Source organism: Panthera uncia, chromosome C2, assembly GCF_023721935.1.
Source record: "Panthera uncia isolate 11264 chromosome C2, Puncia_PCG_1.0, whole genome shotgun sequence".
In the NCBI taxonomy this organism is placed as follows: Eukaryota; Metazoa; Chordata; class Mammalia; order Carnivora; family Felidae; genus Panthera; species Panthera uncia.
Window position 1 is genome coordinate 127,523,763 of NC_064810.1, and position 21,496 is coordinate 127,545,258.

The 21,496-nt window shown below is 41.3% G+C and overlaps 1 protein-coding gene across 1 annotated transcript in view; it reads right to left on the reverse strand.

Annotated features, from left to right (window-relative positions):
* ACP3 (acid phosphatase 3) overlaps positions 1-21,496 on the reverse strand; it is a 55,112-nt gene that overhangs the window by 22,567 nt on the left and 11,049 nt on the right. The window contains exons 3-7 of the mRNA XM_049629824.1: positions 20,501-20,587; positions 19,907-20,059; positions 8,911-9,009; positions 4,675-4,767; positions 2,911-3,043 (exon numbers count right to left, since the gene is read on the reverse strand). Coding sequence (XP_049485781.1) covers positions 2,911-3,043; positions 4,675-4,767; positions 8,911-9,009; positions 19,907-20,059; positions 20,501-20,587 — 565 coding nt within the window. The remainder of the gene's footprint in view (positions 1-2,910; positions 3,044-4,674; positions 4,768-8,910; positions 9,010-19,906; positions 20,060-20,500; positions 20,588-21,496) is intronic.

Here is a 21,496-nt window from a genome sequence, read left to right on the forward strand (position 1 = left end):
TTGTGCACAGGGGGGCTGAACGTCTCTGAACCCAGCATGTCTTAATCACTAGACTCCACTGTAGCGTGCACTAGCTTCTCCGTTCCCTGTTACATCATTTATTAACTGCATAAACCAGACAAAATATCACTGAGTGGAAGACATAAACTTCCCTTCCCACACTCTTGAGCTACAGCAGGGGCTGGCAAACTTTTTCTGCAAAGGACCAGACAGTGGACCATATGGTCTGCCATAACTGTTCACTCTTGGGTGGAAGCCCAAAACAGCCATAGTCCTACCTAAATGAATGAGTGTGGCTGAGTGTCAATAACATTTTATTTATAAAAAATAGGCAGCAGGCTGGATTTGGCTTGCAGGCTATAGTTTACTAACCTGTGGTCTATAGCAAGAAGAGGTTTACATTAATACAGATGTGACCAGCCATATATTCCTAAATGAACCTTAGGGATTTTCTTGGTGTGTGTGTGTGTGTATGTGGCAAAATGTGGGTGGAGTGTGCATATTACCAAATTGTATCATCCCTAACACCAACTGGTAGAACAAAAGTTTTGGCAAAGATCAGAAGATACCAGTCAAAGTCCTGATGTTCCTGTGTGACTCTGTCACCTAGACAATATATGTTTTTTTTTTTCCTGCAGGATTGTGTTCAGCCGCTTCATCATTCAACAAGCACGTAGTTGACAAATCTCTCTTGCCTAGCCAGATCCAAACAATAGGCTGAACTTGGGTTTTGGTAGGAATCATTCAGGAAACTATTCCCTGGTTTATCAATACACTGGACTTCTCCAGAAAACAGGGCAGGTGCATTCACAGAGAAACCAGTCTTCAAAGTCCAAGACAGAAAGAACCCCTGAGGGAAAGACTCTCACAGACAGAATCTAGATGGGGAAACTGACTGAGCGGGGAAGTTATTTCCCTGAAATGCAATCTCTAGTAGTCAAAGGAAAAAAAGAAGAGGAACAAGCTGTGAGGAAAACCCCCATTTTTTATTCCTGTACAGAGTTCTACATCTATTATTAAACTATTCTCAACTTCTGCCTGGCTTTCTCTGCCCATTTCTTCACTGTTTCTTGCATCTAGAGAAGTGCTTCTGAACTTTCATGTTTTATGAGGTACCTCAGGATTTCATTACAATGCAGATTCTGATTCATCTGGTCTGGGGTGGGGCCTGAAATTTCTGCATTTCTAACCAGAGGCTTGGTGAGGCTGAGATCACTGCCCCATGGACTGCATTTTGAGTAGTGAGAGGCTGAATTCCTCAGCCCATCATGAGTAGGTTGAGGGACCTCAATCAAGAACCCTATCTCTACCATCTGATGTGGCTTGGGATGGTCACACTTCTAAGGCCTGGTGGTTCAGGAATAAGACCCGGTGTATGTGTAGTCAACAAGGCCCAACTTCCACCCTCTGCCTCCTTTCCTGTTTAGCACATCAGATTGGGCTGCTTCCTGGTCTCTGTCCCTACACCCAGCCCTGAATGAACATCTGCCCAGTCTGGTCCAACAACCAGGATGCTTTGCCTCTGTGTATTCTCCTGGGGCTCTGCTGAACTTGTCCTGACCCCGCCAGTGAATAGGGTCTGGCAATGGTTGGAGTCTTGATGTGATTGCCCTTTTTTTCTCAAACTGTCTAGAGTATATGACTTGGAAATTCTAATCCTGTGGCTTAGAATTTCTTCACTGTTATTTCAACCTGCCATAATGGACTATCTTACTCTCCATCCTTACTTTTATTTATTTTGAGAGAGAGAGAGAGAGAGAGAGAGAGAGAGAGAGAGAGAAAACAAGCAGGGGAGGGGCAGACAGAAGGAGAGACAGAATCCCAAGTAGACTATACAATCATTGCAAAGCCCGACTTGGGGCTCCAACTCACAAACTGTGAGATCGTGACCTTAGCCAAGATCAAGAGTCAGATGCTTAACTGACTGTGCCACCCAGGCGCCCCTCTCCATCCTTAATTTTAATGCCTATATTAACACCTGAATCTGACGCTTCCTTTGGTATCTTGGCTTGGCCACCCAACTGCCCTCAGAAGCATCACATGTATCTCTATCCTGCCTGGTCCTAGCTTCTTTCGTCCACCCACCTATCCTGATTATAAGGATTTGGCATCCTCTTGCCTGGTCTACCTTTGTTATGATAGGATGTCCTACACAATGAAGGGCCAAATCCAGCTGAAAGGAGGCATCACTGAGAAATAAACACCTTCCACCCCCAATGGGAACATTTAAGCTGTGTCATAAACTTGTCAGTTGCAGTATGTGTTAATCTACAGGATACAATTAGCCTGAAAAATATGTTTTATTAACTTAAACAGTGGATACCACCAAGAATTTTGGGAAAATGGTCCCCTTTTGTCATACTTCCCCCTTGAAAAATTCATACTATAGGCCACCAGACACAATTGCTTTTCATGGAGCTCTGATACAAAATCATTGAGGCACCTGGGTAGCTCATTTGGTTAAGCCCCTACTTCAGCTCAGGTCATGATCTTATGGTTCGTGAGTTCGAGCCCTGTGTCGGGCTCCGTGCTGACAGCTGGAGCCTGGAGCTTGCTTTGGATTCTGTGTCTCCCTCTCTCTCTGCCCCTCCCCTGCTCATGCTCTTTCTCTCTCAAAAATAAACATTAAAAAAGTTAAAACAACAACAACAATAAAAGCCTTAATTGTTTGAAAGGATGAAAAGTATCATTTACCTTCATCCCAAAGCTTCCATTTTCCAGATAGGAAAACTAAGACCCAGAGCGGGCAATGTTAATGAGTATAAAAACACATAATGTTTATTGACAGTGTATTATGTACCAGGTACTATTTGCCCTAAGCTTTTTGAATACATACGTTTATCGAATACATACGTATATATCACTCAACCACAAATCCAATACGCTCCTTTCACTTTCTTATATACTTACCCCCCTGCAGTCTAGATTTCTCTTTCTGCTTGTGAATTCCATAGACAGACAGGATGGACAATTCTGATAATTCTTTCAACTTAGTCATGGTGTCCTCTGTGGCCCAGGAGGGTAAAGTGAAATTGTGAACACTCTGTAGCAGAGAAAAAGGGAAGAAAATGTGTATTTTTATTTGTTAACTTTTTTGTCCTCTTTCCACCACAAGAACTCCTGGGTCTAGGCTTTCTTGTCCTGACATTTGTCTCTAGGAAACCTTTCCTTTGTGATAAGTAGTGGTATTAATTTTCAGAAGAAAAATTCACAGGGACTAATTTGCCCCTTCCTACTCAGTCCATAGCTTTTGGCTTAACTGTGGGTCCAAAGGATAATTCCTATTTTGCAAAGTAAGGGTGAGATAGGGTAAAAATGTACCTCATTCCTTTATGAAAGGTTTAGAAATCTATTAACCTGTGGGGAAGGTGACACTGACAGGGTTTGATGATGTTTTCCTCAAAGCTGAATGAACGTCCTGAGAGGATAGCCGGGAGAGGCAATATATTTCTGGAACCTTCAGTACCAGACCCCCACTCCCATTAGCTCCAGTTCACTGACTCCCGAGAAAGTGCACTGTATATACAGTAGACTCTTTGTGAAACTTTTTAAACGGATGAACAAGCTGTATAGCATGGTGGGTAAAGGCTTTGTGCCAATATTTATTACTTGCTATGAAAAATTGACTAAGACTCCCCCAGATTTGAAACAGGAGAGACAGAGAGACAGAGAATTCTTGAAAGAGGAGATCAAAGTGGAGTGGCCCAGAGAGGAAATAAGTGGGAGGGAGGAGAAAAGGAAACCACGCACCACACCCACATTATGGAACAGCTCAAATCAACCCAGGGTAAGGAAGAAAGAAAAGAAATCAAGACTTGAACCAAAATGTGGGGGCTCTTGTCCCCACTAAGGAGTCTTTTGTAAAGCTAACAAATCTTCTTGAAACAGGGGCTAATGATAAAGTGAAAATATTGGGAGAGTCGTGTATACTTTTAGGCAATGAACTCGATCATGAAAGGGGGCAAACTGTGTCATTTGTTACTAAGATGAACTATGAAAGTAATTGCTGTCCCCAGACATTCATGATGGCCTCAAGATCAGAGGTGGCTGTAAATCCTCTGTGGGTGGTCACACCTCGTGTGGGTGGTCAGAATTTTGCCCCAGGATTCAGGGAGCCTGGTAGGGAAAATAGGATTATAGAGTACCCCTTTGGGCCAGTAGGTGGTGCATAGTGAGTGAAAAATACCATGTAGGCTTGAAAACCTCAAAGGTCATTGATCCAGCTACAGAGTTTATTTCGTATGCATTGTACCGCAAGGAAGAGATTCCCGATAAACCAATTTCAATAACCTGGTTTCAAGTTGGCTTGCTTATTTCTATATCCAGAAATGAGGTGCCTTTTTTCCCCTGTCTATTCAATAACATTGCTGCTTTCATTAAAATCCATGACAGGAACCCAGCATTCCTGAGTGACTGAAAAATAAGTACACGGCAAGGCACAGAAGAAAAGCAATTTTGCGTGCAATTTTCTAAAGGGTGAAAACATAAATAATGGAGAGAAAAAGTCAGAATTTTTAAGTTCATATAAAGAAGTCTTGAATTATGTTTCAATGTCAAAGGAAGCATAAGTAACATATCTGCCAAAAAGTGAAAGAAAATGTATTCATCTGTCTCAAAATAGGCAGGGGTCATAAAATCAGATTTCAGGTTAATCTTTGATAATTTTTCTTTTACCTCACAAAATAAAGGGTCATAGACTTTAGTCCACATTCCAAAAAGGTCCTGGGTATGGTATCCTGTAAATGTTGGCAAGGTTTCTATAAAATCCTGAAACACACACAGAGGGAGAAAACATTTCTACATTAGAGACTCTTAATTTCAGCATTATGAATATTTGGGGCTAATTTTGTTGTGGGGAGTGCCCTATGTTTTGTAGGACATTTAGCTGTCTCCCTGACCTGTATCTACCAGATGAACAGCCTGGCATCATCCCTCATCCCTCAGCTGTGACAACCCAAAGTGTCTCCAAACATTCCCAATGTTCCCTGTGGGGCAAATTTGCCCCCATTGAGAGCTGTGCCGTTCTTCACATGAAAGTGAACCTGGAATATTGGCTGTGGTAATACAAACCTGAAGAATTTTACGAACACTAATTGATTACTTAAAAAAAAATTTTTTTTAACATTTATTTATTATTGAGAGACAGAGAGACACAGAGCGTGAGGGGGAGAGGGACAGAGAGAGAGGGAGACACAGAATCCGAAGCAGCTCCAGGCTCTGAGCTGTCAGCACAGAGCCCGACGCGGGGCTTGAACTCACTAACTGCGAGATCATGACCTGAGCTGAACTCGGTTGCCCAACCAACTGAGCCACCCAGGCACCCCACTAATTGATTAGTTTTAATGATTACATTCAAATGTGGGCACATGCTGGCTTACTGCCACGTGCTCCTGGTTTGTCTTGGAACCAGGCCAAGTGTACTACCTCAAATGTTTTTTTGGAAATAGGTGAAGTATAACTCACATATACAAATGACTGGTCAAGGTGGGAAGGGGAAGCAGGTCTTAGGCCAACACACCTCAGGAATATACAGCAGAAACTGGACCTGATATCTGGCGATCAATCAAATTTGGGAGGGAAGCACACATTTCTCTAGATTCTGGATTATTCTTGTATTGCCATGATAATGACACCTACTGTTCAGCTACCTGCCTGATGGATTTGGCAGCAATTTCTGGGAATCCTTTTGAAAGATATTATATGGTGGATAAATTTTCTAGGAAAATATAATTTGCCAATATTAACCTAAACAAATCTTCTTAAAATAAATTAATTATTAAAGATCCCCCCTCTAAACGAAACCAAACCAAACCAAGTAACAGCTCTGGGGCCAGATAACTTTACAGAGGAATTCTACCAAGATTTTCAAGAGTAAGTTATTCTAATGCTGTTTTAACTGTTATAGAGTTATAAAAGAAAAAAAGAAAAAACTTCCAAAACATTTTTCTGAGTAAGTGCAACACTGACACTGACAAAAGACTGGCCAGAAAACTATAGTCCAAAGGTGCTTTGAATATGTAAACAAAAGGTCTAAGTAACATATTAACAAGTAATTCAATATCCAAAGAAAGGGCTTGATTCTAGACATGTTAAAGATGACTCAATAGTAGCAAATCTATGAAAATAATTAATCTTAGTAATTGATCCAAGGGGTAAAATAACTTAATTATATTTAAATAATGTTAAAAAGACTTTTCAAAAAATTAAACATCACTATTGACTAAAAACAATCAACAAAATAGGAAAGATAGCTAGTTCCTTAACTTGATACAAATATCTTTATTTGGTCCTAAAGCCAACATGCTTAATAGATAAAAAATAAGACAAAGATGTCCTCTGCCAATACTATTATGTCATACCGTACTTTAAGTATTGGCCAGTGCAAATATGCACAAGAAATCAGAGGCATAAATATTGGAAAAATAGAGATAAGCCATATTTGTTTGCAGATGTTATAAGCCTGGAGCAAACTTAACGATAAATGTAAAGACTTAAATGAAGAAAACCTTAAAACATTCCTAAAGATAAGGGGCGCCTGGGTGACTCAGTTGGCTAAGCATCCAACTCTTGATTTTGGCTCACAGGTTAATGGGTTCGATCCCTGCATCAGGCTCCTGATGCTGATAGTGCAGAGACTGCTTGGGATTCTTTCTCTCTCTCATCTCTGCCCCTCCCACGCATGCTCTCTCTCTCAAAATAAATAAATAGACTTGAAAAAAAAATCTTGAAGATGAGAACAAATAGGAACATGTACCATGTTCTTAGAAAGGAAGACTCAATATCATAGAATTGCAAATTCTCCGAGTTAATATATAAATTTAATCTGACTCCAATAAAAACACTAAAAAGTGAAAAAAAAAGTGGTTTTGGAACTCAGACAAGTGGACTCTAAAGTTCAAAAAGAAAATAAAAACATAGTCATGAAAAACCAGAAAAGTAGAGAGTGAAGGTGACAAGACTTTTAGATATTAAAGCCTGTATAAATGTTACTAAGTGTAACAGCGTAGTTTTGGCTAATGAAACATAAAAATAATTGAATAAAAATTCCAGCTACAGACCACATACACTGGGGAATTTTAATATATATAATAAGAAAAAGGTGGGAAAAAGAGGAACTGTTCAATAAATAGTGACAGGGTGATTAGGGAAATATGGAAAAACTTAAGCAGGTTACAAATTTCGCAGCTCACACCAGCATAAACTATAAATGGGTCCACTATGTAAATGTATGATAGAGTGGAATTAGAAGAAAACATTGAAGACTTCCTTTATTACCTAGGAGTGGGAAAAACTTTTCTAAATAGGACTACAGATATACAAACCATATATGAACGCATCAGCACACTTAACACTATGCCCTAGCAAAAACACTGTAAACAACGTCAATAGGCAAACAATAGAAATAACACCCTTTATGGAACAGGAAAAAAATGTCAAAATACAGGGAGAAAGCTCCTAAAATTTATAGAAAAGAGAAAAGCAATAACTCAAAGGATAAATGGTAAAGGGATATGAAGACAACAAGAAATACAAAAGACATTTAACTAGATAAAGATATCCAAAGTTCACTCATCATAAGAGAAAAGTACTATAGCACAATGCTCTATAATGATGATGGTACTGGGCTTCCTTGTCTTGTTCCTGACTTTAGAGGGGATGCTTCTAATGATAACATTTTTTAACATACAGATTGGCAAATCTCCTCAAAGTTGTCTACACATTGTTGGCAAGGCTATAGAGAAACAGGCAATCTTGTGCATTGTTGATAGGGGTAGCCATTAGTATAATCACTTTGGAGGATATTTTGATAATATTTCCAATTGCCCCAGATTTTCTACTTCTGGGATACTATTCCACAGATATTCTTGCGAAATGATTTAGATGCACAAGATACTCATACAGACGGTAAATGACTGGAAATGACTCACTTGTCTATCAATATGAACTGGTTAGAGAAAGTATGGGAGGTCCATGAATTCAAATGCAGTTATAAAAAAATGAGGAAACTCTTTATGAACACATATAGAAATATTTCTAAGATCTATTGTTAATTGAAAAAAACCCAAAGTGTCCAACCTTGTGAATATAGTATACCACTTTTGTGTAGCAAAGAGGAAACCACCAAAATATATTCATATTTATTTGCATATGCATAAAGAAACTGCAAGACTTTATAAGAAAATACTGCCAGCAATTACCTGTGGGGTCTTTAAGAGACTTTCCACTGTATTTAATGTATTAGAGATTCAAAATATTATTTTTTCTTAAAAAATACTTTTTAACATTTATTTAGTTTTGAGAGACAGAGAGAGACAGAGCACAAGTGGGGAAGGGGCAAGGAGAGAGTGAGACATAGAATGCAAAGCTCTGAGCTGTCAGCACAGAGACCGATGCGGGGCTTGAACCCACAAACCATGAGATCATGACCTGAGCTGAAGTCGGATGTTTAACCAACTAAACCACCCAGGTGCCCCCAAAATATTTTTAAAAGTATGAAGCATTATATCTATCTTTTGCATAGTATTAAAAAGGGGTATTTTGCAAAGTGGAAACATAAAATAAAAAAGATTATCCTTTATGTTTGAAGATAAATGGTCCCAACCCCTCAACCTCAATAAGGCAGTTCATTTTAGACTTGCATTTATTCTGACCTAGCTATGCACTTTCGTCTGGCTCCTTCAGACACACGGGTATAGGATTAGAAAGGGACTGGCTTCGTTATTAGCTTGTGGTCTCACACAGGGAAGGGGACCGGGTAGAGATGACTGAACTTCACTAAACATTTTAACCCATTGCTATAACCAGCCACTGGCAGACATATTCCTCCCACATGTTTAAGAAGCTGGAGTTTCATCCTTTGTCTTTGGCCCTTTCACTCCTGCACACCACTAAATGACACCATTTTTTAACCTTATAAGGATGCAGCCTCTTCTGGAATTCCTCTGATTTGAGAGTCTCCTCCTTAAGTTCTTTAAACCGAGGGCAGTCCCCGAAAGGCAGGTACAGCAACTGAGGACAAAAGAAAAATCATAAATTCTTTGTTGGAAGAACTTTTCACTAAAGAAGCAGTAGACATATTTTAAGCCTCATTAGGTACAAAGCAACCTGAATAAAAGATTAAAATGTGTTTCTAGCTGAAAGGAAATTCTAAAATTGAGGAAAAGGAGATAAATGGTCTGTAGGTCTTAAAGAGTAGGATATGTACCCAGAACTGAAAAGCTTTTTTTTTCTTCTTTCATGAATTTGCCTAAGTAGGACTATATCATTGGTAAAAGAGTCACACTTCCTGGTTTTCCATGTTGATACAATTATCTTCCTTCCTACTGGACCTCTTTCATTTCTAGCACAAATTGCACAGGTATGTGCACCCTCCCCCCCACCCCACATAAGTATGGAGAAATGAATAAGAGGTTCTGGAAAGAATCTTAAGAGATTGATTAACCATTCATTGACTTGGATTCTTGCAAGTTTGCAGGCTGTTAAAATAAGGGCATATACTAAATATGTAGAAAAATACATTTAAAAACCCATTATGAGGACAAAGGGATGAGTTTAAATTCAACAATCTTTTGTAGTCTTAATATAACCTACAGGTTGGTGACTCTTCAGCTTATTTTGCTGCTCTGACTTTTCATTTGTGGCTGGTCTCGTATTTCCAGCCTTCAGTGGACATCACTGCTTGGATGTTTCTTTCTCCTCAAGTTTAACATGTACAAAACTGAACTCAACTTCATTTTTAACCATTTTACTTCTGTAATCTCCTTGCTTTTGCAATGGTAACATTTATCATCCTATTTCATAGACTACTCAGTTGTTTGTTTACTTTCAAAATATATCCAAAATAGATCCCTCTTCATTTTATTCATTGTTCCCTCCCAGTCCAAACCACTGTAACCTGTGTTTCAACTAATGCAAGGGCCTGCTATTTGGTCAGTAGGCATCCACTCTTTCTACCTTCACAATTCATTCTCCACACTGCAGTTACCCTAATCCTTTTCACATCATCTATCTATCTATCTATCTATCTATCTCTGAGAGAGACAGAGACAGCATGGGCGGAGGAGGGGTAGAAAGCGAGCGAGCGAGAACCGCAAGCAGGCTCTGCACTGACAGCACAGAGCCCGATGTAGGGCTCAAACTCATGAAACTATGATTTCACAACCTGAGCCGAAACCAAGAGTTAGACATTTAACTGACTGAGCCACCCCAGGTGTCCCTCGCGTTTCATTTTTATAAACACAAATCTTTCCAAAACATCAATCAGACCGCACCATTCTGCAGTTTATAACCTTCACTGGCTTTCATCTTACTTGCTAGAATCCAAACTCAGCTAACTCCAGAGATCTCGTTGCCCTGCTTTCCTGCTACTGCCCCTTCACCCACTCCTCTCCAGCAACACTGTTGGCCTCCTTACTATCCCCTGAGCTCACAGGCTTGGGGGCGCTGCAGACGGTCCCCTGCCTGAGACTGTGCCCCCGGTGACTCTCACCAGCCTCTTCTAGCCATTCTTTCTTGCTTTATCTCCTTCAAAGACCTCATCGCCATTTGAAATCGTTACTATTTTTTACTTCTTTATCATCTGTTTCCTATAAAATACAAACTCGAGGACAGTCAAGATCTTGTCTCTCTTGTTCACTGCTGTGTTGGCAATGCCTCGAACAGAGCCTGGCATATGAGTAGCTACTCAGGAAACTTGTTTTCTTAATAACTTGTTTCCTCACTCTGTCTCATTTGTCTTACTTTGCTTTCTTTCCTCCAATGTCTTTAGCATCTAATTTCAGACCTTCATCCCCTCATTGCTGAATTGCTTCCCCAGATATTCTCAGATGCTCCAGTATCCTTTGCTTCCCAACCACTGTCAGACAGATGCCTCAGACCACCACTTATCATGTGTGCATGGTACTGAAGAATGAACGTGCACATGTTTCTTTTATGTCTGCTGCTTTACATCTTCATTTCCCTGCATGGCTTTCCAATTTTTCCACAGAACGAAAAGGGAAGACACTGCGAAGGGAAAAGGGACAGGACTGTTCATTTAAAGGTCTAGGTTTCAATGAATTACTCAACCTTCCTAGTCTTTAGTTTTCTCATCCCACATATGGAAATGAAAGAGGCTGAAAATAAGTGGGATAATCACCTAAACACCTGACCAGCATTTTGCAATTAACAAAATTTTTCATTTCTTTTTTTTTTTTTTAATTTTTTAACATTTATTTATTTTTGAGACAGAGAGAGACAGAGCATGAAAGGGGAGGGGCAGAGAGAGAGGGAGACACAGAATCTGAAACAGGCTCCAGGCTCTGAGCGGTCAGCACAGAGCCTGATGCAGGGCTCGAACTCACGGACCATGAGATCATGACCTGAGCCGAAGTCAGACACTTAACCGACCGAGCCACGCAGGCGCCCCCAAATTTTTCATTTCTTAACCAACTGGGTTTTCACGAATCGTCATGAAGTAGTTAGGTGGGTGCTGTTGTTACCACATTATAGAAAAGGACACTGAGGCAGGGGGGTGACTTGAGGTAGTTGAAATGGTAGTTGGTTCTCAGACCTAGGTTTCTCCAGCTTTAAATGCAGCCTTCCTTCTTTTTTTTTCAGTTTACTTATTTGGGGGGGGGGAGGGGGCAGTGGGGAGGGGTAGAGAGAGAGGATCCCAAACAGGCTCCATGCTGTCAGCGCAAAGCCCGACATGGGGCTTGATCTCATGAACCATGAGATGATGAGCTGAGCTGAAATCAAGAGTCAGACGCTTAACTGATGGAGCCACCCAGGCGCCCCTAATGCAGCCCTCCTATATCACACTGACACTTAGTCCCAAGATTCCCCCTGGCTATTCAATTTGGATTCTTTAATCTGTGTCCAATATATTCAGACATTTCATTCTTTCTAAATACGAACTCTGGACACAGAAGGGCAAGCCCTCTGTATATTCACCCACTGCCATGTTTTGGGGCTGCTTTCTTCTCCTTTCCTTCCTTCCTCCAAGGTCTGGTGCGAGCTCTCACTCCCTCCACGAAGACTCTGTCATTACGGGCTGCCCTGTGGCAGCTCCATGTGTGTGTTTCTCTGGGCTCCTCCAGCACGGGCAGCTTACTCTTGGATCATCAACCCACCACTTGTATTGTGGTCTGCACGTGTCACACATGTGAGTCTTTTGTAATCAAGTGGATGATAAATTAGGGAAGGAACCTGGCCTTATATTTCTCTTTGGCACTTAGCACAGCTCTGGGAATAACTGTGTGTTGATTGATTTTGTCAGATTTCTTTCTTTTTTTTTTTTTTAATTTTTTTAATTTTTTAATATATGAAATTTACTGTCAAATTGGTTTCCATACAACACCCAGTGCTCATCCCAAAAGGTGCCCTCCTCAATACCCATCACCCACCCTGCCCTCCCTCCCACCCCCCATCAACCCTCAGTTTGTTCTCAGTTTTTAACAGTCTCTTATGCTTTGGCTCTCTCCCACTCTAACCTCTTTTTTTTTTTTTTTTCCTTCCCCTCCCCCATGGGTTTCTGTTACGTTTCTCAGGATCCACATAAGAGTGAAACCATATGGTATATGTCTTTCTCTGTATGGCTTATTTCACTTAGCATAACACTCTCCAGTTCCATCCATGTTGCTACAAAAGGCCATATTTCATTTTTTCTCATTGCCACGTAGTATTCCATTGTGTATATAAACCACAATTTCTTTATCCATTCATCAGTTGATGGACATTTAGGCTCTTTCCATAATTTGGCTATTGTTGAGAGTGCTGCTATAAACATTGGGGTACAAGTGCCCCTATGCATCAGTACTCCTGTATCCCTTGGATAAATTCCTAGCAGTGCTATTGCTGGGTCATAGGGTAGGTCTATTTTTAATTTTCTGAGGAACCTCCACACCGCTTTCCAGAGCGGCTGCACCAATTTGCATTCCCACCAACAGTGCAAGAGGGTTCCTGTTTCTCCACATCCTCTCCAGCATCTATAGTCCCCTGATTTCTTCATTTTGGCCACTCTGACTGGCGTGAGGTGGTATCTGAGTGTGGTTTTGATTTGTATTTCCCTGATAAGGAGCGACGTTGAACATCTTTTCATGTGCCTGTTGGCCATCCGCATGTCTTCTTTAGAGAAGTGTCTATTCATGTTTTCTGCCCATTTCTTCACTGGGTTATTTGTTTTTCGGGTGTGGAGTTTGATGAGCTCTTTATAGATTTTGGATACTAGCCCTTTGTCCGATGTGTCATTTGCAAATATCTTTTCCCATTCCGTTGGTTGCCTTTTAGTTTTGTTGGTTGTTTCCTTTGCTGTGCAGAAGCTTTTTATCTTCATAAGGTCCCAGTAATTCACTTTTGCTTTTAGTTCCCTTGCCTTTGGGGATGTGCCGAGTAAGAGATTGCTACGGCTGAGGTCAGAGAGGTCTTTTCCTGCTTTCTCCTCTAAGGTTTTGATGGTTTCCTGTCTCACATTCAGGTCCTTTATCCATTTTGAGTTTATTTTTGTGAATGGTGTGAGAAAGTGGTCTAGTTTCAACCTTCTGCATGTTGCTGTCCAGTTCTCCCAGCACCATTTGTTAAAGAGACTGTCTTTTTTCCATTGGATGTTCTTTCCTGCTTTGTCAAAGATGAGTTGGCCATACGTTTGTGGGTCTAGTTCTGGGGTTTCTATTCTATTCCATTGGTCTATGTGTCTGTTTTTATGCCAATACCGTGCTGTCTTGATGATGATAGCTTTGTAGTAGAGGCTAAAGTCTGGGATTGTGATGCCTCCTGCTTTGGTCTTCTTCTTCAAAATGACTTTGGCTATTCGGGGCCTTTTGTGGTTCCATATGAATTTTAGGATTGCTTGTTCTAGTTTCGAGAAGAATGCTGGTGCAATTTTGATTGGGATTGCATTGAATGTGTAGATAGCTTTGGGTAGTATTGACATTTTGACAATATTTATTCTTCCAATCCATGAGCAGGGAATGTCTTTCCATTTCTTTATATCTTCTTCAATTACCTGCATAAGCTTTCTATAGTTTTCAGCATACAGATCTTTTACATCTTTGGTTAGATTTATTCCTAGGTATTTTATGCTTCTTGGTGCAATTGTGAATGGGATCAGTTTCTTCATTTGTCTTTCTGTTGCTTCATTGTTAGTGTATAAGAATGCAACTGATTTCTGCACATTGATTTTGTATCCTGCAACTTTGCTGAATTCATGTATCAGTTCTAGCAGACTTTTGGTGGAGTCTATCGGATTTTCCATGTATAATATCATGTCATCTGCAAAAAGCAAAAGCTTGACTTCGTCTTTGCCAATTTTGATGCCTTTGATTTCCTTTTGTTGTCTGATTGCTGATGCTAGAACTTCCAGCACTATATTAAACAACAGCGGTGAGAGTGGGCATCCCTGTCGTGTTCCTGATCTCAGGGAAAAAGCTCTCAGTTTTTCCCCGTTGAGGATGATGTTAGCTGTGGGCTTTTCATAAATGGCCTTTATGATCTTTAAGTATGTTCCTTCTATCCCGACTTTCTCAAGGGTTTTTATTAAGAAAGGGTGCTGGATTTTGTCAAAGGCCTTTTCTGCATCGATTGACAGGATCATATGGTTCTTCTCTTTTTTTTTGTTAATGTGATGTATCACGTTGATCGATTTGCGAATGTTGAACCAGCCCTGCATCCCAGGAATGAATCCCACTTGATCATGGTGAATAATTCTTTTTATATGCTGTTGAATTCGATTTGCTAGTATCTTATTGAGAATTTTTGCATCCATATTCATCAGAGATATTGGCCTGTAGTTCTCTTTTTTTACTGGGTCTCTGTCTGGTTTAGGAATCAAAGTAATACTGGCTTCATAGAATGAGTCTGGAAGTTTTCCTTCCCTTTCTATTTCTTGGAATAGCTTGAGAAGGATAGGTATTATCTCTGCTTTAAACGTCTGGTAGAACTCCCCTGGGAAGCCATCTGGTCCTGGACTCTTATTTGTTGGGAGATTTTTAATAACCGATTCAATTTCTTCGCTGGTTATGGGTCTGTTCAAGCTTTCTATTTCCTCCTGATTGAGTTTTGGAAGAGTGTGGGTGTTTAGGAATTTGTCCATTTCTTCCAGGTTGTCCAATTTGTTGGCATATAATTTTTCATAGTATTCCCTGATAATTGTTTGTATCTCTGAGGGATTGGTTGTAATAATTCCATTTTCATTCATGATTTTATCTATTTGGGTCATCTCCCTTTTCTTTTTGAGAAGCCTGGCTAGAGGTTTGTCAATTTTGTTTATTTTTTCAAAAAACCAACTCTTGGTTTCGTTGATCTGCTCTACCGTTTTTTTAGATTCTATATTGTTTATTTCTGCTCTGATCTTTATTATTTCTCTTCTTCTGCTGGGTTTAGGCTGCCTTTGCTGTTCTGCTTCTATTTCCTTTAGGTGTGCTGTTAGATTTTGTATTTGGGATTTTTCTTGTTTCTTGAGATAGGCCTGGATTGCAATGTATTTTCCTCTCAGGACTGCCTTCGCTGCGTCCCAAAGCGTTTGGATTGTTGTATTTTCATTTTCATTTGTTTCCATATATTTTTTAATTTCTTCTCTAATTGCCTGGTTAACCCACTCATTCGTTAGTAGGGTGTTCTTTAACCTCCATGCTTTTGGAGGTTTTCCAGACTTTTTCCTGTGGTTGATTTCAAGCTTCATAGCATTGTGGTCTGAAAGTATGCATGGTATAATTTCAATTCTTGTAAACTTATGAAGGGCTGTTTTGTGACCCAGTATATGATCTATCTTGGAGAATGTTCCATGTGCACTCGAGAAGAAAGTATATTCTGTTGCTTTGGGATGCAGAGTTCTAAATATATCTGTCAAGTCCATCTGATCCAATGTATCATTCAGGGCCCTTGTTTCTTTATTGACTGTGTGTCTAGATGATCTATCCATTTCTGTAAGTGGGGTGTTAAAGTCCCCTGCAATGACCACATTCTTATCAATAAGGTTGCTTATGTTTATGAGTAATTGTTTTATATATCTGGGGGCTCCGGTATTCGGCGCATAGACATTTATAATAGTTAGCTCTTCTTGATGGATAGACCCTGTGATTATTATATAATGCCCTTGTTCATCTCTTGTTACAGCCTTTAATTTAAAGTCTAGTTTGTCTGATATAAGTATGGCTACTCCAGCTTTCTTTTGGCTTCCAGTAGCATGATAAATAGTTCTCCATCCCCTCACTCTCAATCTAAAGGTGTCCTCAGATCTAAAATGAGTCTCTTGTAGACAGCAAATAGATGGGTCTTGTTTTTGTATCCATTCTGATACCCTATGTCTTTTAGTTGGTGCATTTAATCCATTTACATTCAGTGTTATTATAGAAAGATACGGGTTTAGAGTCATTGTGATGTCTGTATGATTTATGCTTGTAGTGATGTCTCTGGTACTTTGTCTCACAGGATCCCCCTTAGGATCTCTTGTAGGGCTGGTTTCGTGGTGACAAATTCCTTCAGTTTTTGTTTGTTTGGGAAGACCTTTATCTCTCCTTCTATTCTAAATGACAGACTTGCTGGATAAAGGATTCTCGGCTGCATATTTTTTCTGTTTAGCACACTGTAGATATCGTGCCAAGCCTTTCTGGCCTGCCAAGTTTCAAAGGAGAGATCAGTCACGAGTCTTATAGGTCTCCCTTTATATGTGAGGGCACGTTTATCCCTTGCTGCTTTCAGAATTTTCTCTTTATCCTTGTATTTTGCCAGTTTCACTACGATATGTCGTGCAGAAGATCGATTCAAGTTACGTCTGAAGGGAGTTCTCTGTGCCTCTTGGATTTCAATGCCTTTTTCCTTCCCCAGTTCAGGGAAGTTCTCAGCTATAATTTCTTCAAGTACCCCTTCAGCACCTTTCCCTCTCTCTTCCTCCTCTGGGATACCAATTATGCGTATATTATTTCTTTTTAGTGTATCACTTAGTTCTCTAATTTTCCCCTCATACTCCTGGATTTTTTTATCTCTCTTTCTTTCAGCTTCCTCTTTCTCCATAACTTTATCTTCTAGTTCGCCTATTCTCTCCTCTGCCTCTTCAAGCCGAGCTGTCGTGGTTTCCATTTTGTTTTGCATTTCGTTTAAAGCGTTTTTCAGCTCCTCGTGACTGGTCCTTAGTCCCTTGATCTCTGTAGCAAGAGATTCTCTGCTGTCCTCTATACTGTTTTCAAGCCCAGCGATTAATTTTATGACTATTATTCTAAATTCACTTTCTGTTATATTATTTAAATCCTTTTTGATCAGTTCATTCGCTGTTGTTATTTCCTGGAGATTCTTCTGAGGGGAATTCTTCCGTTTGGTCATTTTGGATAGTCCCTGGAGTGGTGAGGACCTGCAGGGCACTTCCCCTGTGCTGTGGTGTATAACTGGAGTTGGTGGGCGGGGCCGCAGTCCGACCTGATGTCTGCCCCCAGCCCACCGCTGGGGCCACAGTCCGACTGGTGTGTGCCTTCTCTTCCCCTCTCCTAGGGGCGGGATTCACTGTGGGGTGGCGTGGCCCGTCTGGGCTACTTGCACACTGCCAGGCTCGTGGTGCTGGGGATCTGGCGTATTAGCTGGGGTGGGTAGGCAAGGTGCACGGGGGCAGGAGGGGCAGGCTTAGCTCGCTTCTCCTTAGGTGATCCACTTCAGGAGGGGCCCTGTGGCAGCGAGGGAGTCAGATCCGCTGTCGGAGGTTTGGCTCCGCAGGAGCACAGAGTTGGGTGTTTGCGCGGAGCGAGCAAGTTTCCTGGCAGGAACTGGTTCCCTTTGGGATTTTGGCTGGGGGATGGGCAGGGGAGATGGCGATGGCCAGCGCCTTTGTTCCCCGCCAAGCTGAGCTCTGCCGTCCGGGGGCTCAGCAGCTCTCCCTCCCTTTGTCCTCCAGCCTTTCCGCTTTCTGAGCAGAGCTGTTAACTTATGACCTCCCAGACGCTAAGTCCCTCTTGCTGTCGGAACACAGTCCGTCAGGCCCCTCCGCTTTTGCCAGCCATACTCGGGGGCTCCGCTTGGCTGGCGAGCCGCCCCTCCGCCCCGGCTCCCTCCCGCCAGTCCGTGGAGCGCGCACCGCCTCGCAGCCCTTCCTACCCTCTTCCGTGGGCCTCTCGTCTGCGCTTGGGTCCGGAGACTCCGTTCTGCTAATCCTCTGGCGGTTTTCTGGGTTCTTTAGGCAGGTGTAGGTGGAATGTAAGTGATCAGCAGGACGCGCGGTGAGCCCAGCGTCCTCCTACGCCGCCATCTTCCGGACTCTCCTACATTCATTCGATTTTGTCAGATTTCTTAGCTGATGTTAGAACTGTTTTCATCTTAACACGTAGCTGGAAGCCATGATAATCTCGCTTGCTTCTCTCTCCCTCGCTCTCCTTGTTTCTCTTTTCCTCTTCTAATAGCTCCTATATTCTCTTTACTACATAATTTAATTACTAGCTTTCAGGATTAAGGGTTAAACAGCTACCTTGGTCTGCACCTGCTAAATTTGGTTCTGCTGTCCAGTGTCTATCTTTGCAGAAAAGGCTGTGGCAAATGTGATTTTTTTTTTCTTTTTGGAAGACAATATTCACCAACTCCTAAGAACACTGATCATCATAATATTTTACTCCTGATTCTGTTGAAGAAAAAGAGGTACAAATAAATCATCCTATCTTTTCAGGAAACATCAGAATGACTGGTTAAAGTAGAGTTACCTGGAGTGAGGTTGACAGGCTCAGGCTGTTTCTACAAAGTATTTGGGAAATATTCTTACATCATTAGATGCAACAGTTCAGTCAAATAGCTAGGAGTACTGGCAGGGCAAAGAGGACAGTGGCCTGCCCCAGGGGGTCTCTGGGCAACAATCCAGGTGCAGAAGTTGTGCTAAGCCCCAGCTACAGAGAAATGACATGGTCATGCTTACAATGTGACTGCAGGGGAATCAGGATGGATTCCTTGTCCCAAACTATTTCCTTCATCTAGTCTTAAATCACGCATCTGGGAGATTAGTTAGATGTATTTAATACTATTAAAATAAAGCAATTCCTCTGAAAATGTTAAAGAGTTCTTGGTCCCTCCTATGCAGTGCGAATAAATTTGAGAGCTTCTCTTATATAGCCTCATTCAGGCAGCTTGCTTTATGGTACTGGTTCTCACACTCAGCTGTCCACTGGAAACATCTAGGGAGATTATTTTAAAAGTACTCATATCTGCATCCCAGCCTCAGATATTCTGATTTGTTGCGGAGAGTGCCCTAGGTGCCAGGATTTCAAACATTCTCAGGTAATTCTAACATAATAACTTTGAGAACCACTATTTTACAGGGAAGGAAATTGCTCTGGAATGACCCAGGCCTGGTTCTAGTCCCAGTTGCAATGCTTACCAGCTTTGTGGCATTGAGCCCATTTTATTTATTTCTCTGAGTACTTATATCCCTGGATATAAAAGGAGAACACTAATATTGTCCATTCAAGATTGTTACAAAAGGTAATATGATGACACGTATAAAGTGCTAGTCACTAACTATGTACTCAAATCTTTCTTTTTTCCCCTACCTCGGAATGAGAGTTTCATGTGGGGATGGGTGTTTTGTAGGGAGAGAGGTCTTAGGATGTTCTGGAAGAAAGAGAACCCTATGCGGGGCGCCAAAAGCCTGGGAATTGAAGGTAGAACAAGGGGAACCCGTGTGTGTGCATGTGTGTGTGTGAAGATGGAAAGGAATGAACTGCCATTCGGTGAAAGAGTAGCACAACAAAGTCGATGATAAAGATCCAAGCTGAGATTCTGTTCCTACTCTCTATTGTCTGGGGCTTTCTGTGTCCTACTTTGTCCCTTGCACCTTTATTAGAAAAGGATTGAGATCGCACAGACCAAGCAGTGTCCAGACCTCCAAGCCCACAAGTACTGGACAACCTGCCTTCCTCCTCCTCAGCCCCAGGGGATGTCCTGGTTATCCCAGAATACTGACCCGATCTTCAGAAAGAGAGATTGTGTGCACCGGGATGGGCTGCCATGGTAGGCTGGGATTCCAGATGCTGATACCCTCTGGGGGAAATAGGCCTGCAAGGTTTGTCATAGCACTCATCAAAGTCCGGTCAACGTCGGTGCTTTGAATGTAAACCTAGAGTGGGGAAAATCAAAGGAGAATCCAACCAATTGGAACTGTGGGTTTTCCACCGTGGAGTGAAGAGTACTTTTGAGAAAGGCCAGGACCCTCACACCAAAACATTAGCATCATGATCGTAGTATCTATGGAGATAGAGACAGTATGATGAGAATGCCAGGTGGTATGTCAATAGCTGAATTGACAAAAGAGATCAATTAAGTGGTGGCTACTTGCCAGGCCAAAGTATTTGCCAATAGTTATCCATAAATTTTTGAACTTATTCATATTCATAAATTTTTTAGGGATAAAATATTTGTATAAAGAGGAGTATATTTGTAAATAAGATCTCTGAATTGTATAAGTTCCTTGGAAAACAGGTAAAATACTTTCACAAATGCACCACTTTGTTACATCCTATCAAGGAAAAACGTTTCCACTCTTGGATCCCCAACTTACCTGTTCACGTTTGTAGGACTCATTCAAAAATTTTCTATATCTTTGCCTTATATACCGTCCAAGTTCATAATGCTGTTCCATGCCCAGCTATGAGAACAAATAAAAGCAAAAATCAGTGAAAGTAAATTCTGGAATCTTATGTGTGAGTCTCATCTCTCCTCACTGAATGAGCGGAGTAAATAATGGTGCACTTCAATAGTTCAACAACAACAACATATTTTTAAATGAAAACAAGAAAAGAGAGTTGTAATCTTTAGCCATGACTTCTGGAGAAAACTCATTCACCTTCATTAGCACTTAACATAGAGCCTTGAACACTTAATAGCTGGTGATTGATCTGATTTAAATAAATGGTTCATCTCTGGTGCGGTAGAACATTACTGGCTCATCTTTGTTGTAGAACATTCAAGAGAGCTGGTTGACCACTTGGTGGAGGTATTGTGGAAGAAATTCAACCATCTGGTAAGAAGTTGGACTTGATGAATCTGAAGATCACTTTTTTCTCATTGTTGCATTTATTTTTTGAGACAGTTCAAGCGGGGGACATGCAGAGAGAGAGACGGAGGGGTACGGGATGGGAACAGAGGATCTGAAGTGGGCTCTGAGCTGACAGCAGTGAGCCTGATGCGGGGCTTTGAACTCGGGAACTGCGAGATCATGACCTGAGCCAAAGTCGGATGCACAACCAACTGAGCCACCCAGGGGCCCCTGAAGATCACTTTTAACTTCTAGGTGTAATTATTTATTATCTGCACAGTTTATTTATGCCTGGTTCATGAAAAACTAGAGCCTCCTACCCAAAATGTGGTCTGGGGATCAGCAGTATTAGCATCACTTGGGAGTATGTTAGAAACCCAATTCTTAGGACTCACCTTGATCTACTGGGCCAGAATCTTCGGGGGAGGGGGGGGTGGAGCTCAGGAACCTGTTTTTAACAAGCTTACTAAGATTCTGATGGCCAATAACCATTGAGGAGTGTTGCTTTAGTTCAGTGAT